Here is a 12,326-nt window from a genome sequence, read left to right as displayed (position 1 = left end):
ACTGTGTAGTGCTTGACTCTATCATTTCCTTTTTTTTTTTTCTATAAAATGGAAATAGTACAACACACAGCATGGAAACTGCAGGGGGCGCTGTCCTCATCCCTAGCTGTGTGGTGCTGAGCCAAAACCGCAGACCTGATGGCAGGGGTCTCCCTCAGAAGGTGATATTGAGGATGAGATGGCAGAAGTATCTTAAGGTATTTAGCACAAAGTAAGGGCTTGAGAATGTTAGATTTTTCTGATTCATAATTAAAAACTAATTTTAAAATAAACAGGCTTGACAAAAGCAACTATGTATTACTTCATGAATTTTAGGATAGTATTCTTGTTATAATATAAAAATTTTATCATCTAAATAAATATCAAAATGTAAAATTCACCGAAAATGAAAGATGTATGTGTATGTGTAAACCCAAGAAACAGAACTAAAGTATCTAAAAGAAGTTCAGCAAAATGTCTCAGGATCAGCCTCATCTTAGGCATTTTGATATGAAATTTAAGCCTAAAATTATAAATTATATGTGAGTGAAAATTTGTCCCAGAGAATACTGCACTAGGGAAATTTTTACATACATATGAAAAGAAAGTCAAACACAAGAATTTGTTAAGTACTATTAAAAGCAATTATTCACTATCATTGACCTTGCCCAGCAAAAAGGAAATAAGATTTAGAAATCCGTAGAATAAAATTGGTAGGTAGTTTATTAGTGGCACTTCAAAAGGCATTTAACAGAAATTTTCAGAATTATGTGTGCACAAACCAACAGTAAGTTTTACTCTATTGGTATGAATTGTTCGGTTCCTCAAGTCATTCTGCAATTTTATTGTTTCCTGCCCTACTCTGTAGGTGCCCCTACCTTGTCATCCATCTGATATTCAGTATATAATTTATTGCGTTTCCATCTGTCCACCATATTGTCATTATTGCTTTTTCTTAAGCTTCTAAGTGACTTCTGATCTCAGCATATGGTTTCCATAGTTACCACTCCCATGGAGACAGGCACATCTGTAGATTCACCCTTTGATGGAAAACAGCATTGGGGAGAGCAGCCACCCACCTCCAAGATGGCTGACTCCTAAATGCACGATCTCTGACTACAGCCCCTAACACCTGGCGTAGAAGAGGGACCACACTGTGCTAAGCAGCTGTGCTCGTGCCCTGTCATCGGGGCATCGTGTTCTTACAATCAATGAGCAGCACGTTGCATTTATGCACTTTCATTTCATCTCAAAACCACCATCACTATCCAGTGATACAGGATACAGGAACTGAGGCTGGGAGAACCTGAGGAACCAGTTTCAGGCTATACACCAGGGTGAGAAGAGCCAGAACTTGATCAGACAGTGGACTCCATAGCAACGCTCTTTAACCCATAGATATCATTCATATCTTAAGTCCAAGCTGCACTCTTGAAATGTTGTCCCTTATTTAACTCAAGTAGGTAGGAAATTGTCCGCAATGTCCATCCCCTGTCCAGCCTGTGAAGCTGGCATTAGGTCCCTTTCAGGCCATTCCTTGTGTAACATAGCTCACCTCTAAGTGCTACAAGAAGGCAGCATTTTAACCCAGCCGTTGTGGCTCAGCGGTTGAGTGTTGACCTATGAACCAAGTCATGGTTCAATTCCAGTCACATGCCTGGGTTGCAGGCTTGATCCCCAATGGGGGGTGTGCAAGAGGCAGCCAAATAATGATTCTCTCTCATCACTGATGTTTCTATCTCTCTCTCCTTCTCCCTTCCTCTCTGAAATCATTATATATATTTAAAAGCAGCATTTTTAACACAGCATTGCTGCAGGGAAAGAGGCAGATACACCTGGTCTTCTGCTAACTCACATCTTTGAAAACACTTCTTGATCAACCAAAATGACACACATGTAATTTTATTTGATTGAAGTACAGAAACTATTATGAAAGGCACTTTATACCTCCCTCATTCAGGAATGAATTCTTATTCGATTATTCATTTTCTAATTCCTGCTTCCTTACCTTTTAAATATGTAATTTGTTAAATACAGAGCTCCTTGGTAAGATTCGCACTTCGTCTAAACTCGGACTAAGTCTTCCTTCCTTCAGTTCTCCCCAAGGGAAAATGAGGATGTGTGAGGTAATAGAAGAGACCCCACTGTGTTACCTGCAAGGGGGGATACGTTGGCTTGTATTCATATCACATTTCGGTACCAAGATGGTGCAGGCAAAGAACATGAGATATTTGTAACAGTTGGTTTGAACAAGTGCAGGGAAAAGAGAGGACTCCCAGCTGATGGACGCTTCCTTCTGAGTCCTGTGGCCAAAGTAATTTGGGTAATGTGTATAGTTGTAGGGCAAATTCATGCAGAGTTCCAAGGTAATTGGTTCACATTGACCTGCCAAGAAAACACATGAACAGACACATAGATATATTAATTTCGCATATGTAACTGTTTCTTTAAAACTTACAAAATTTTGAAGTCTACTTTCTCTTTAAAGTAGCTAAGACTAGAATACAAGCAACATATAACACTGCTATAGAAAATTAAGTAATTTGGTTAATAAAGTGCCAAATCAAGATTCATTTCTCTGTGTGTGGCTGCTAACACAGTGCCCAGCACACATGATTTAGAAAGTCTTCCTCATTTTTCCCTTTGGTTCAACTTATCTGAAAGTGGATCTTTTTCATGATTCTTTTACTCACTTTGTTTTCTTCTTCTATTTATGACTTCTAAACTTGTATGTTCCTCATCATCTTTATAGCCATAAAAAAACAACAACGAATTTGACTAAAGTGGGCATTAAATAATTTTTCTACATTTCATTGTTAATTAATGGATTTAAATATAAAGCTACAAGCCCAGCTGGTGTGGTTCAGTGGTTGAGTATCGACCCACGAACCAGGAGGTCACGGTGTGATTCCCAGCCAGGGTACACGCTCGGGTTGCTGGCTTGATCCCAAGTGGGGGGCGTGCAGGAGGCAACTGATTGATAATTCTCTCATCATTGATGCTTCTATCTCTTTCTCCCTTTCCCTTCCTCTCTGAAATCAATTTAAAAAAAATTATATATTAAAGCTATGAGATTCAGAGGCAGAGGAGCCCGAGATATGTTAGCTATCATTTCCAATGAGGTAAAATCCGAACCCATTAAGTTGGCATCCAATGCTATTTCACACTCCAATGACACCCTGACTTTCCAGCCTCATTGCCTACGACTATCTGGTCAGCAGTATTTCCTTGGCAACACCAGATATTTTAAGAAGTGAATGCCTTTGTGAGCCCTGTTGGCTCCTCTCTTACCCCTTTCTTTGCTTGGCATACTTGTAATCACCACTCAAATGCAGTCGCAGTTCCAGCTGCCAGTACATAGAGTACCCACTGCCTGGAATAATCCTTTCCCATCCTCCCCACCAAGCTACTCCTCCTTAGTCTGCAGGACTCACAAGTCACCTCTTCCAGGAAGACTTCCCACTCCCAGACTGAGTTTCTGCTGAGAGCCATAGCATCTCCAGCATGGCTACTGCATTTTCCTCTGCTGTATTCTTTTTTTCTTTTTTTCCCCTTTATTGAATAAGATATTACAAATTCTGCTGTATTCTTTACTATTCGCACCCCCCTCCCCATGGATGGTTTTGAGAAATGAGGCTACACACATTAATCTCAAATTCAGCACCAAGGACAGTGCCGGAAGGGAGGGAGGGAGGGAGGGAGGGAGGGAGGGAGGGAGGAAGGAAGGAAGGAAGGAAGGAAGGAAGGAAGGAAGGAAGGAAGGAAGGAAGGAAGGAAGAAAAGGAGGAGAAAGTGTCGGGAACTATCCTAGGCACTAAATATATAAAAATAATAACAAGTTTAGTCCCCACCATTGAGACACTCCACACTCTTCATAGGAAGACACACATGCTGGCAGCTGTAGCAGAACGTGAGCCGCTGGGACGGTGGCAAGGAGCCCAGAGAGACGAGGTGGAGCAAGGGAGGCTCAGGACGCCTCACAGGGGTTTGGGCAGGTTTGGGGGTTGCGGTAGAAAGGACCCCTCCTCCCTCTCTGTCCATAGTAGACATACCCGAGATGAGATAATCAAATGAGTATCTTCCTAGGATCGGCCCAAGCTGACTGAAGACTCCATGCCTGACTAACAGTAAGTATGCCAATTAAACGTAGTTATTTGACTAGGAAGTGGTATGCGCACTAACAGATTGGTAATGACAACTGGGGTGAAATCCTAAGACAGCTCCAGGACCACATGCTAAAGAATCTGAGGGCTTCCCAGGGATTGTGCTGATAAGAAGCCTGGCATTGGCCAGCTGGAAAGCTGTACAGGCAAAGTGTAACATACTCTCAGTTTACGTGGGACGATGTAACAAAATCTTAAGGATGAGTACAGGGTGGAGAGAAGAGAAAGAAATAGGAAGGGTAGTACAGCATAGGAAATGTAGTCAATAATATTGTAATAATTGTGCATGGTGCCCGGTGGGTACTGGAACTATCAGGGAGAACACTACGTAAAGTATATGTTTGTCTAATCACTATGCTGAACAGCTGACACTCATACAAAATAATAGCGAATGTAAACTATAATTGGAAAAAGAAACAGAGAGAGTATGAGGTTGGTTCAGTTGATCATTTCCTTTGATTTACGAAAGAGGAGAAACATTGGCATATTCTTATTTTAGATTATTTTTAAAACGAATGTTCCTCCTAACAATAAAACAATACAAAGATGCATAAAGTAAAAAGTTCATCGTCTCCCACTCCCTGTTCTCTCACTTTCTCTCAAACCCTCAGATGAGTCTGAAGCCTTCCTTACTTTCCACTGCTCATATCTACGCATACAAGACTTTACACACAAAGACAGAGCGTGTGTTCGTTTTTGCCATAGTAGAATTGCACTATTCCTATTACTCTTCAACTTTTTGTTGTTTAATTATTTATCATGACCATTTCCAAGTCAGTGGATGAAGCTCAACTCTATATTTTTTCTAATTTTAAAATTATAGTTCCACAAAAATGGGATCATCCACACAGACTTTTATGCAGCATCGCAGTCTCTTTTTTCTTACATGTCTTTCCTTTCTCTCTGCTCCCCTACCACCCTATCAAGTTTTAACTTTTTATTAGTGCATTTCATTTAGTTGATTAATAGCTATGTCACATGAATAACTTTTTCCCCTTTAGATATATGGAGAACTTACTGCTTTTGATCTGGGATAAGATTTAACCTTTAAGTGTTTCAGAACTGAGGGGGATGAATGGATTAAGTTATTATCATTTATTATTCTAGAGACCTTTATTGAATGTTGTAAGATTGACTGAATCTTGTGATTTATTCTTTCATAATGCATTCTTCATGGAGTACTAAGCAAAAGAAATTCTCATGATATCTGTCAGCCTCAAATTCTATGATTTATGATACCAATAAGTTTCTTTATTGCATTAGACTCACTCCCTAGCCAGAGTTGCAATAGCCACTAGAGGGCAACCGAGTCACAAACATGTGAGGATGCTCAAATGCCACAGCACCATTTCCAATGTGAGCGACACAGTGCCTAGCACAGTAACCTGAACCTAAATGAGATTTCAGGAAGATCTGTTGGGAAAAGAAAATGATCCTGATGGAGTCTCAGTAGTATTCGACCTTTCAAAGTCTGAAACAAGATTTATTAAACTCAACCCAAAGACGGGATTGTTAACTAAACGATGTTATATCCTTGTGAGGAAATACTCTGAAGCTCCTGGAAATCATGTACTAAATGATGGTTATTTACATGAGAAAATGTCACTTTTCAACACCCGTTGGCATATATAATATTCCATGATTTATCCTTGCTTCAAACGCTATTGCTATCCTTATTGTTTTTGAGATATAATACACATATTATATTAGTTGCAGGTGTAGAACATAATGATTCAACATATGTACATTATTATTTTTAATAGCATGATGAGTTATTATAAGGTGGACGCCCTTGTGACTTCCATCAAGTTCAAGAAATTGAACTTTGCCGAGCATCCCCTTCCTATGAATATGTCTTATATCAACCTTCTCTGCTCCCCCCAATGTAACTACTGGGTACCAGAGTTATCACTTCCTTGTTCTTTTTTATAGTTTTACTAGAGGCCTGGTGCATAAAATTCATGCAATAGGGGGGGTGTCCCTCAGCTCGGCCTGCACCCTCTCCAATCTGGAACTCCTTGGCAGTTGGACATCCCTCTTACAATCTGGGAATGCTGGCTCCTAACCACTCGCCTTCCTGCCTGCCTGATTGCCCCTAACCACTCCCCTGCCAGCCTGATTGACGCTTAACTGCTCCCCTGCTGGTCTGATCACCCCCAACTTCCCTCCCCTGCCAGCCCAATCATCCCCAACTGCCCTCCCCTGCTGGCCATCTTGTGACAACATGGGGGCAGCCATCTTGTGGCAGCCATCTTGTAGTGGCCATCTTGTGACAACATGGGGGTGGCCATCTTGTGACGACGTGGGGTCTGCCATCTTGTGATGACATGGGGTCCGCCATCTTGTGATGACATGGGGCGGCCATCTTGTGATGACATGATGGTGTCGTGCAAGGGCACGAGGGCCACCTAAGCTTTTATTAGTATAGATTACATAAGTATGCACCACCTGAGTTATTATTTTTTTAACTTGTCTTTTAAGTATCTTATAATATATGGGTTCCCCCTCCATGCCTTTATTTTTCCTTATAGCTTTAACTACTGAAGAACCCAGGGATCAGACCTTAGAATGTGCCAGATTTTGCTGCTTACACAGTCTTGGTGCAGTTGAACACATTGCACTGCCTTCCCTGTTTCCTGAGCACTGATAATTGAATACAAATAGAGAGGCTTGGTTGGGATTCATCCCTTGGCAGAAGGTGCTGCTGGGTTCTTTCATCAGAGGGCACACGTCCTCTTTTTGTGTGACATCTGCAGACGTAGACGCTCAATGCCCTGACCCATTCAATCACTGCATCACAAATAGTAATATTCTAATTCAATCATTCATTTTTTACTGACTGATTGGGGATGCTCTCACAAAGAGCTCATTCCTCTCATCTCCTATCTGCTTCCAAGGACTGAAGTTCCCAGCCATTGTGGTGTTTGGCTTTTTGCCACACACCATGTCATTTATTCCTTCCAACTAGAGAGGGCAAAGAGAAGGCAGAAAATGCATAGACCTTGGAAAATTATTCTAGGTCTTGGTGTTGAAGAAAAGAATGCATGTAGAACTAACGGTTGATGGAGCACAGTGGACAGTTTGGGAGAGCCCCTGAGGCAAGCAGCCATAGTGATCAAGGGAGCCGAGAGCAGAGAGAGACTAGTGCCCAAGAGCTGCTCTGTCCCAGGCTCCCCCAGATGTCTGGACTGCACATTACAAAGCAGAGGGATAATTAGTCCCTCCACGCCAGACAAAGGATATGTCTGTGTTGTTCTGTATTTTGCCTCCCAGAAGGGCCCAAAGATGTTAAGGATTCTGGACTATGAGTATATGTGGTGATACTGTGATACTTCAAGCCTATCAGTACACAATGTCATCAGAGATGTAGTTTATAGATTTTTGTTTTTATTGTTGAAATTTTTGCAGATGTCCCCCATTTCCTCTCTTGTGCCCTCCTCCACCCAGGCCCTGCCCTTACCTCCCTCTGGTCTTAACCACATTGTTTTCTGTATCCATGGGCTATGAATATATGTTTATTGACTATTCTATAGGCTTGCTTCTCATTGTAGTCATTTCTGGGAATCTGAGATAAGTCATACACCTTTTTGAAAAATTACGAAGACTTTTTCATATCTAGTTTTGGAGATGTCACATACCTCTGTGGCCTAGTCATGAGCAGACCACTAAATCAATAATTCTCAACTGGGCTGAGCATTGGAGTCAAATGGGAATTTTAAACATACTGATGCCTGGGTCCCACCCAGTATATCTTCAGGGACCATTAGAAAGTTATATTTTATGGGATGGCAAGAACCAGTGTCTTCAAGGACTAGAAGTCCAGTAAGACACTGACCCCAGCAGACAGAATATTCACATTCTCAAAATTCATATTCTCCACTGGAAGGAGCCAGAGAAAGAGTTCTGTGCAGTCCTGACTCAGAATCTAAGTAATTATATCTCCCTATGCATAAGGATCTTCAAGTAGTCACATTTCACGTGCACAGTTTTCCGAGAGGAGATGCTACCAGTCCATCTTTACAGAAAACCAAGCACACAGCTATGATCCCAAAGCTCTTTGAAAAATAAGGACTAATATCTTTGCTCTAAACTGGAGGTGAGGCATATTCACTACATATACACTGCAGGAGTGGGACCAGTGACTAGCCCAGTGCCTGGCACTCAGAAGAGGGGATGTCAGTGCTGAATATATACGGGCAAACCAGGCAGGGGATCTATGGTGCATGAAGAAGTGATGAGACAGTGAGACAGTGAGACACTGGGGAAACTGAGTGTATCTGAAGAATATAAAGAGAAACAAGCCCAGCCAGCAAGGATCAGTGGTTGAGCATTGACCTTTGAATGAGAAGGTCATGGTTGATTCCCTGGCAGGATATATGCCCAGGTTGTGGCTCAATCCCCAGTGTGGGGCATGCAGGAGGCAATTGATCAATGAGTCGCGCTTATAATTGATGTTTCTACCCTCTGTTTCCCTCTCCTTACCTCTCTGAAATGAAGTAAAATATATATATTTTTAAAAAATTTAAAGAGAGACCAAAGTGGTATATATGAGTGGGAAGGCGGCAGTGTGCTCTCCCACCCTGGAAAGTCACCTGCAGGAAGGTAGCAATCATGCTGCTTCTTCACCACTAACATGCCCAGTGTCCATCCCAGGGCCTGGACCATTGTGCACACACTGTAAATGTTGGTTAAATGTATAAATCAGAGTCATCTAGTGTCCTTTCTACAACTTCTTTTTTTGATAGATAACAGATTTAAATCTTGGAACATTTCAAATAGAGAGAAAATAGGATAAAATATTCTTCACCAAAAGTTCTTTTGATTTTTTTGAGTCTAATAATAAGTGACATCCCATATCGGACAACTCCTAAAACTTTAATAATACATATATGTCTTTGAGATGACACTGTCACTGTTTAAAATTACTCATCTCAAGTTCAAGGTGAAGTAACTAAATAATTCTGGAAAAGTTCTGGAGCAGGTTGGGAGATAACCAAAGTGAAACGATGGATCCAGAATATATATATATATACACACATGAGTGTACACACACATATATGTGCACATGCATACACACATGCATGTACACACACACACACACACACACACACACACTTGAATCAGTGTAGAGTGAGTAAACAGCAGTGGGTCTTAGTAGTAAGACTGCTATCTATCTGCACTGTTCTCTCACCTGGGAAGTGGAGGAGGGCTGGGTATTGTGTCTCAACCAGTTAAGTGCTCATGAAAATAAAAAGTCCTGTCAGCTGGGTTGTCAGTGGCTGCCTTCCTCGAATTCCTTCCCACTGTTTTCACCCCTGGAGACTCCCCAATGGTTACAGGGCAGCCCCAGATTGACCAGAAAGCTCCATATTGACCCAGAAAGGTCATCAAGTAAAACTAGAACCCTAAAACTGCAGCAAATCCAAGGACTCAAACCCATAAACTTGTCAACCTCCCAGCTTCCCGTGGACCTCAATGGCGAGGGTATGTGCTAAAAAAGTCACCTTGCCCGGCTGGTGTGGCTCAGTGGTTGAGCATCGACCTGTGAACCAGGAGATCGAGGTTGGACTCCCGGTCAAGGGCACATGCCCAGGTTGTGGGCTCGATCCCCAGTGTGGGGAGTGCAGGGGGCAGCCAATCAATGATTCTCTTTCTTCATTGATGTTTCTCTCTCTCTCTCTCTCTCTCTCTCTCTCTCTCTCTCTCTCTCTCCCTCCCTCCCTCTCTAAAATCAATAAAAATATATCTTTTTTAAAAAAAGTCATCTTCTTATCAACTCAAAGTGACAGACCTGCTTTTAATTTCAAGCTCCATATTGAAGGTGACACCAAAAATTAATTATGAAAAGTGAAAGAAGTATCAGAGTCAGAGTCTTTCTGATTCATTTTCAATTTCTCGTGAGAATCTACACAGCCCTCCACTACCCATTCTACCTCCCCTAATAATCCTTCCTCCTGAAAGCCAGGTGTAGAGAGCCCCCTATCCACACCATTTGGAGCTGTTACATCGCCACCAAATCATTAACATACTGGCTGCAAGAGTTCCTGGAAAGGTGAGAATAAATTTTATTAAAAGAACAGACAGCCAAAGTTTCATGCGGCTATACAGATGAACATCACATTTGCTTCTTGTATAAAGTTTCCATTTTTGAAACTAAACTTTCAAAGGGAAGAAAAATAGCATCTGCCTGCAGATGGAGCCAAGAAAATAATATATAGGAGCTAACGCTGAGTTGAAAGTAATGGTAATGATATTAAGCAATGCGGATTTATAGCCCATTCACAACGACACAGTTGTTTCTGATTTCAGTTCATTAAGACCATTCTGTTTCTCTTCTGCTACCACATGCAAGCTTTAAAAAAAAAGAAAAAAGAAAAAGAAAATAGATACATATATTTTTGGAGGGATCCCAGACTTCAGCATTTCAATGTCAACGGGAAAGAACAAAGCCGAATGCACATCCTGCCACGGGGATTGCATTTGTCAGCTGCTGTACTTACTACAGTTATTCAGACTGGTGTTGGGGTCACAACGAGAGCTACCAGCACATGAATCAAGGCAGGAATTGTAGAGGCATGTTTGGCCGCCTTCTTGACATGGAGTCTGACCTACAGAGGGGGAAAGGTACATTCGCTTTCATCATTTGTAAGTTCCTGACGCTGGGATCTAAAGGATCGAGGCCGTCTGGTGGAGCTGAGGAATGACACAACTTTAATTTCCTTCCAGTGTCTCCAAGAATATTGAACACATGTTGAGTAGATTCTTTCTGGATTAGTTTTCCTGGCAACTAAATACGACACAATTATTTCAAAAGGATTCTGTAGGAATGAGGAAATAAGAGGCAACCTATCAAACACACACACACACACACACACACACACACACGTAGTTGTTGCTTTTAATGAAAAAAGAAAAGAAAGAAAAGAAAAGGAAAAAGAAAAAATAGTGTTTTATGTTTACATGGGTGCATATATTTGATTACAAAATAAAATTTAAAGAGAGACCAATATAAAGATCCTAAAATTGTGAATTTTAAATGATATTATTTTAAAGACTCATTTGCTCCCAACTCTAGTCTTCCTTTTAAAAGAAAACATTTTTCCCAATAATAAGTAGGGCATGAGCACCAACACAATAAGGACACGATCAGGGTACAAGTCCTGTAGAGCTGTTACCCCTATTTTCTGTGTGTCCTTGGAAAGCAATACTGGCCACGCCATGATGACCTGAGAATTGGGTTTATAGTTCCCAAATGAATGACCACAGTAACGTCAACCTAATGGCTTTTCCTTAAGGTATGTAGAGAGGAAACTGGTTTTCCCATTGATTTCCTGGTCATTGGTAGATTAAATGGGTAAGATAATAAATTACTGCCCATTCTCTTTCCACCTCTCCTCTGTTATACTCAGTTACTCTCAGAAACATCATCTGGAATCTAGAGACTCTTTCAAGGCATTTTAAAGTATAAATGATAGTATGTGGACACACACAGTCATTCTTATCTATAACTAGAGGCCTGGTGCACTAATTCATGCATGGGTGGGGTCCCTCAGCCTGGCCAGCAATTGGGGTCGATGGTGGGGGTGGTGGGTTGGCCAGCTGGGGGGAGGGATTATGGGAGGTTGGCCCCAGCAGCAAGCTAACCAATGGCCGATTCCATGAGGAATCGGGCTCCCTCCTCCCTCCTGTCTGGGTCCGGGGTGCGGGTAAACCAGATTCGGGGCTGTCAGGGCCTCAGCAGCAAGATCTGGGTCATAGCTACCAGCCAGTCATCCAGTTGTTTCGGTCGTTTGGTCCTAATAGTCACTTAGGCTTTTATATATATAGATTCTCAGACAATTTTTATTATACTGGACTCTTTCTCCTTTACAAGTACCATTAATGTACAATATATCATAGCCTTGCAGAGATGTCATTCTTTCCCTATTTTTTATGTCAGTAGAGTAAAAAAAAAAAAAAAAAAAAAAAAAAAAAAAAAAAAAAAAAATTGCAAGGCTAGCCAGGCTAATTTCCACGTGTTTAGTCTCTTAAAGAAATTTCATAAGACAACATGCATTCATTAGTTCAGTCTATGAGTGCCTGCTACGTGACAAATTTATGTGACAAGGCACTGAGCATTAAAAGATAAAAACGATGACAGTTATTCTCTAATTAGGGATGCCATCATGAACAGAACCTTACAAT

General features: G+C 41.3%; 1 protein-coding gene across 2 annotated transcripts in view; it reads right to left on the bottom strand.

Moving 5' to 3' along the window:
* The window catches only part of CORIN (corin, serine peptidase), a gene marked incomplete at both ends in the record, with an annotated part of 202,761 nt that overhangs the window by 44,564 nt on the left and 145,871 nt on the right, over nucleotides 1–12,326 (bottom strand). For both annotated transcript variants that reach the window (XM_081088332.1, XM_081088333.1), the window contains 2 exons: nucleotides 2,133–2,364; nucleotides 10,643–10,750. In XM_081088332.1, the coding sequence (XP_080944458.1) occupies nucleotides 2,133–2,364; nucleotides 10,643–10,750 (340 nt within the window). The remainder of the gene's footprint in view (nucleotides 1–2,132; nucleotides 2,365–10,642; nucleotides 10,751–12,326) is intronic.

Source organism: Myotis nattereri, assembly GCF_964212035.1.
Source record: "Myotis nattereri genome assembly, chromosome: 1".
Classification (NCBI taxonomy): Eukaryota; Metazoa; Chordata; class Mammalia; order Chiroptera; family Vespertilionidae; genus Myotis; species Myotis nattereri.
The sequence above is the reverse complement of the archived record's forward strand: the minus strand, read 5'-3'. Positions and strand labels throughout refer to the sequence as shown.